The 6,511-nt window shown below is 34.9% G+C and overlaps 1 protein-coding gene across 1 annotated transcript; it reads right to left on the bottom strand.

Moving 5' to 3' along the window:
- Nucleotides 1-3,612: 3,612 nt before the first annotated feature.
- On the bottom strand, nucleotides 3,613-5,034 carry LOC143555587 (BTB/POZ and TAZ domain-containing protein 1-like). Its single transcript, XM_077045112.1, has 4 exons — nucleotides 4,859-5,034; nucleotides 4,638-4,762; nucleotides 4,231-4,534; nucleotides 3,613-4,125 (listed from the first exon to the last, which is right to left on the bottom strand). Exons 1-4 carry the CDS (start codon nucleotides 4,985-4,987, stop codon nucleotides 3,613-3,615), a joined length of 1,071 nt encoding a protein of 356 aa, XP_076901227.1. The 5' UTR covers nucleotides 4,988-5,034.
- Between the last annotated feature and the right edge of the window lie 1,477 nt (nucleotides 5,035-6,511).

The raw sequence follows: 6,511 nt of genomic DNA, 5'->3' as shown, positions 1-6,511 counted from the left end.
GCAGCCTGAATAGGGGATAATGGATGAAGAGAATGTGAGAGGAAGGGAGGAAGAAGACCGGCGGCAGTGAGAGGCACCGGTTGAGGGGTAGGGTTAGGATGTTAGAGGAATGATACCATGATAATTAATGAATAATTGCTTTCCTATTTCATCCCACATAATGTGTATTTATAATACAATACAAATCTTGTAATTTGAGACTAATTCTTAATTTACTAAATATACAAAGTTGCCTAATATATGTACAACTATTATTGTGATTGATCCATAGAAGATCTGTTCGTCGATCATAATTCTTTGTTTTCATGTTCTTTAAATGATATTTCAAGGCACATACCATGACATCAAATGTGATGCTATTGTCGGGTATTTGTTGGTTGATTTGGTCAATTGATTAATCACTTGGATATAATTTCTTGTGATTGGAGAAGGTAAGATAAAAATATATTTAACATTCATGTCACATGTTTATATTTTTATTATCAAATAAAGAGTGATTTTTCATAATGTGCAGCCATGTATCCACTAATTGGTTTCATTTATAGGCAATGAACATGTTACATGAAGATAGATAGTTATCAGATGATGGGACTGGTACTTTACGTGGTCCATTAGATCATCATTTGTTAAAAGCCAATTCGATTGAAAAGGCTATAAATTTGGTTGATTGATGTGACTACATGGACTCTATAAAACAAGCCATACATCAAAATACAATAATATAAAAATATAAAAAGTGAATAGTGGTAAAAGAATTAGAAAATGACAAAGTATCAAGTTACTTGATAATGTAATAGGTCAAAACGATTGTCAGAAACATTGATAAAGATAAAATTGTAGTTTTTGAGTTTATGATTTATTTTATAATTTCTACTCAAGTTAACATAAGTTTAGACACGTTTGATTGTCTATGGACTTCTTCAAACATTAAGCAAACGCTTAAATAAATTATCGTGTTAGATGTAAAAAGCGTTTCTTATGATTACTAATACATGTCATTTTTGTTATGTAGACTTTTGATTTTTGAAAAGATATAAAGATTATGAAAATTAAAGTATATCAAAAAGCCTCTTGTAATATTGATCTTGATTTGTACATTCGAAGAAAATTACAAGTATTTATAGAATTTAAATAAAATAACAAATTATTTTTATACTTTTTAACGACTAATTTGGATCACTCACGGACCACTGAAATATCATCGTGCCACCAGTGGTACCACGCAATCATATCCACCACCAAATCACCAATTCAGAAGAAAACTCAATTATTTTCATACTTTCTATAATTACAAAGAGAAAAAAACTTTTGCAAATATATATTTTTTTTTCAGAACAGCAAAATTCATTCTAAACTTACTTTATATAGCTGCAATAATTTAAACTCACGTTTATATCCAAACATATATATATTTGTGAATTTCGATTTGTATCTCCGAGTGAGAATTAAATATAGTTAAATGCTTTTTTCAAGTTTCGAGTTCTAGATAATAAAGCAAAGAAAGGGCCCACCAGCACAAAAATCAAGAATTATCGTATCCTGACATTTAGGTATACATTTATACAACCCTGAGCATTGATTTAATGTTACCTTTTTTTTTATTATTATTTTTGTCGACATTTTATCTCTAGCATGATATGAGATTTTCAGTTTTATCTCTACTATGGGTGCTAGCTCCTCGGCCCATATGCACACTTGCGATCCATCCTCAAATCAATCATTGTAACATCTTTAGCCCATTGTAGCATATCTTCGGCCCATATGGATCTGATCCAGGACCCATCTACTTCTTTCTATTTTCTAATTTAACATGAAATTGATGCCAACTACACTGTTAGTTGGCGAGTGTATTGGCCGAACAAGTAAAGCAGGCAAGCATTAGAGAAGTGACGAATGTTTCTCGTGAATGCCGGTCTTACGGAATACTCTATGGAGGACAGGGCCATCTCACTATCTTGTGCAGGGCGTGTAGCCACATAGGGCCCATAAATTTATTTGTAAAATATAAATGTGCTTGAGTATGCTTGATTAATTGAAATTTTAGCTTAACTATTTTAGTAGTATTATTATTATTATTATTATTATTATTATTATTATTATTATTATTATCACACTTGTCGTTCACTCGTTCTAATACTAAAATTTGAAAAGTATCACACAAAGACTACGTTTATAGAAGCATGCTTGTCTAGAGATCCAATACTCAAAAGGCCTCTTCATACAACTTGACATGAAATGATTTTTATTGTTTCTTGGATTCCAATTCATTTTCAAGGTGAGGGACAAATAACTTTTGTAACGATTACATTTGTGTACATCATTTTTGAAACATAAGTTTAAGATACGATAATGAGTTTATATGCATTTTTCTTGAAGTTTTTGTTGTGAAAATACGGGCTTACAATATATACGGATTATACGAGAAACTTAACTAATCAAAAGAAAATTACGAGTTAATAAAAGTATTGATTAGATGCATATTTACAGAAAGGAATATGTAGGAAATCTTATGGAATTTAATTTTCTTAGCTTAATCCTGTAATTTATAGGACTTGACTAAAATGTGGTTCATATGAAGTTAATTTAAGAGTTGACACGACACGAAAATAAGTTAAGAGTTTGGTCTACATGGTATTGGTTCGTAAATGGGCTACTTGATTAACTCGGGGTGGTTTTCCCATCTACCCCGTTAAATTAGTCTGTGTACTTATATATACTCGATACCAATTACCGACTAGCTACTTGATTAACTTGGGCTGTAATTTTTTCCAGTACCCGGTTACTCGGTGGTGGTACTAAGTCCAGTACCCTTTCAGGATTAAAATCACAGCTCTCAATGCCTGGCCCGGCCGGTCGAACCAATTCGACCGGGATTCAGTCTATTGATCGCTCTGGTTCTATGCAGTTCGCTTGTTCCCATATAACCTGCCCAGCCGGTTGAACCAATTTTATAAAAAACATTATTATTCTTTTTTTAAAAAAAATTACATTTATTAGACGAAAGCTATTTGAAAGCTGTTTGGCCGGTCAGATCGGTTCAACCGTCTGATTCGTTATATGATCTGGTTATGAAAACATTGCTAGTTTCACTCCATTCTAGTAGTTTAGTTTATTTAAGCTAGCAATCAAAACTGAACTTTTATAACTAGTCTGCTTTGTACGGGCCATATTTATGCGATATCAAAAACGTACCACCAGGTAATTGGTTTGGTCACTCACAATTTTGTACAAAGACCATTGTCTAATCCAAGAATAGCATATTCAATTCATGATTAATCAAACAGTGACTTCCTCCAAGATTGACCCGCTATATATAACTTATCAACCTAAAAAATCATACTTATTTGGGACCGAAACATTAAAAAGATTTCTTTTTCTCTTTCGTGTGTCATCCTACAATAAATAAACCATGTAAAGCCCAACCTTTTTCTCATTAACAAATACTACTTTTTTTACAGCATCATTATCACCAACCCAACAAACAAACAAACAAACGAGAGCAAAAATACCTATCAAAAACACATTTTTTACCCTTTCTATTAAACTAAACAAACCAAAAGAAAAAAAAAAAGAACCAACTAATTAAATGGATCAAAAACCTTTCTTCAAGTTTTAGCATGCTACACTTACATAAGAACTAATAATGGATTCTCTCAATAATCTTGCAGGCTGGTGTTGTTCTAATAATTTCTTCTTTGGTAGCAATGACAAGGAAGATATGGCCTTAGCTGCCGCTACTTTTCTAACTAACAATTCCCACCTTGCTTCTTCCTTCTTGTTCTTCACTTGCACCCCTCTTGTTTTAAACTGCCTGCATAGGGGAACTCTGCAAGATTCAAGCTGCTGGCAAATGGAAGAGTGGAGTCTGAAGAGCTGCCACGTGCGTTTACACCTGACACAGCCTCCACCACCAACCGATCTCTTGCTGCAGTTTGCAAAGTGGTAGATGGAGTGTTGGAGGCCTTCGCATTTGGTGCAGGGTGCTCTCTTGTTGCTTGGCTCTCTGTCATGTGGCCCCACAGTGGTGCAGCCCTGGGTGCAAATGTGGTGTAAGCAATCCATGGCCTCACTCAGCTGGAAATACAGACTCTGTGCTTGCATATGCTTCCTGGTACTCTTTCTCCTCTGTTACCAAATTCACATCAAAATCAAATTCAGTAATTATATATTAGCAAATATTATAAGTTAATGTTACTAGATATTAATTAATTTGAGTACTACTCTACTCACTGATTCAACTTCGTCTATGAATCTGAGGATTTCGAGCTCGAGAAACGGATCGTGGTCCTGAAGGAATCTCCATGCTTCTGTTTCTTCAACGGACTTGAATCTGTTGGATATAAGTTTCATGCATTTCAGGTAAACATCAGGTGCGTCGCAGAGGCGAGCCAGCTGGAGGACGTCCACCACGTTGTCTGTAGTCAGCCGTCGGATTAAGGCCTTGGAGCACCGCGTCTTCAGCTGTGGCACCGAGTAAACGTGAGCCAGTGCCAGCAGATGAATCGCATATTTCTCAACCCGTGCTTCATTGCATCTGTTGGCAATGGAAAACAAGTTAATTCAAAACTTACAAATAATATTAATTTAATAATTAAAAAAAAAAAAGAATAAACGTTGGCGTGTGTAGACTGACTAACCTATTGTAATAGAGGAAGCTAACGAAGACTTCTACAGCGTCACACGGAACGCCGAGGATCCGAATAGTCTTCTCGGAGCTCCGGCAGCTATTAATTAGGTTTTCCAACACCGGCGAAGCTGATGCCTGAAAATTAAATTATTAACACTCGATATTCAATAATCTGATTATAAGACCGTTTGATTCAACTTAAGTTATCACTTGATCGTAATGATTAAGTACCAGAATTTTAGCGTTTGCCGGAATCCTACGACCACCGGATGTCAAAATACAGATACTAGTCTCAACAGATACGGCGGAAACGTGATCAGAGGAGTTACGAGCGGGAGGTGACACAGGGACTCTACACATACTGCCGAAAAGGAAAATATGAACGCCGGTGATAATCGCAATAGTAAACTGTAGGCCAGTATTCGTTGTTAGAGAGCGTTTTGGTATATCCTACCTTACCTACACGCTCTTTCCTAATTTATAGGCAACGTATTCCAAAAGGTAGGCTGCATATACTTTTCTACCTCACTCGCCTTGTCACTGCGCGTGTGGCCGTAGATTAACAACGTGCCAGGTTAAATGTGAAAATACCAGATATGCCCCTGGGGTTCAATGTTGAGGTGTCTAAGATGGATAAACCAGCTCATCATGTATCGGAGGGGCGTGTTTGATAACCGACCCTTGGTGAACATATTCAGTTCTGACATGGCAGCTTTGAGGTTATCCAGTATCCAGGTGTTGGTGTAAATCTCTTTTCACGTGGAAGGCTGGTGACGTGACACGTTGTCAAGTTGGACATTTATAACTCGACCGTATATACATATGGACTGTTGTGGATATTTTTATTTCAGATATTTTCGGTGTTGATTATATAATTATTCACACCAACGTATTATTGTGCTTTTGTAGTTTAAGTTGAACCAAAAAATGAAATTTCATTGGAGGTATTTTATTCCATCAAATCTATTTTTGAGGATATTGATGGCTGATTAATAAGTCATGATCCTAGGTAACCTGTAACTATTTTTGATAACGATGTGAATTTTCTGTGATCAATATGCAATTTCGTACTTCTGGTTTTTGTTCTTTAGTATGTTGGAGTTTATCTATATGGAATTTCGGATATTAAATATGGTGGTCCCAGCCGGTGTTAAACTCAAACTAAAGCTAAACTTACCTATTAAGAGCCGCATTCAATTTATGTTAGATATTTCTAGAACCTGATAATCATTTGTTCTCTTATATCTGTTACTCGATCGATTAATCGATTTGCGTGAACTTCCTAGGTCTTTTGATAAATGATTATAACAATTTTCTGTTGCTCGTGTTGGGTAAACTTGTTTGTCTATTAAGTGCTTATCAAGGTACCATACATACTATACGATTTTCTCGATTAGGTAGAGGTCGATTAACTTATATAAAAGAAAATTGTAAAAGCTAGTAGTGATTTAATGTTATAAACTTAATTTTACTTATCGCACTGGGCCTCCGAAATATCAAAGAAGACCCATCACTTTTTAAGTTGCATGCGATCGATATCTGTATCACCCAAACCAAATATATGTGAACTAAAGTTGCATGCGATGATAAAAGATCTACTTAACATGAATATACCAATCAAAGCATGATGTATTTGCTTACGTCCTCATCTTTCCACCAACTCTATCCCTTTTTTTCTTCCCAATCACAACATGATGCAAATCAGCTCAATTTTTTATTTATTTTTTTTTTGCCTAAAACAATATATAAAAAGAAGGGCTTTATTGTAAAAAGATTATCTTGTCTTCACCTCAAATAATCAAAATGTTATCATTTTTAGTAAATACATAAATAATGCAGTTCTTCACACATTTCAAGATCTAATTAAGTTTATACACCGCTCAA

Source organism: Bidens hawaiensis, unplaced genomic scaffold, assembly GCF_021521415.1.
Source record: "Bidens hawaiensis isolate Kalapana, Puna unplaced genomic scaffold, B.hawaiensis_p1.1 tig00018162_1, whole genome shotgun sequence".
Taxonomy (NCBI): Eukaryota; Viridiplantae; Streptophyta; class Magnoliopsida; order Asterales; family Asteraceae; genus Bidens; species Bidens hawaiensis.
This window is presented reverse-complemented; position numbering and strand designations above follow the sequence as displayed.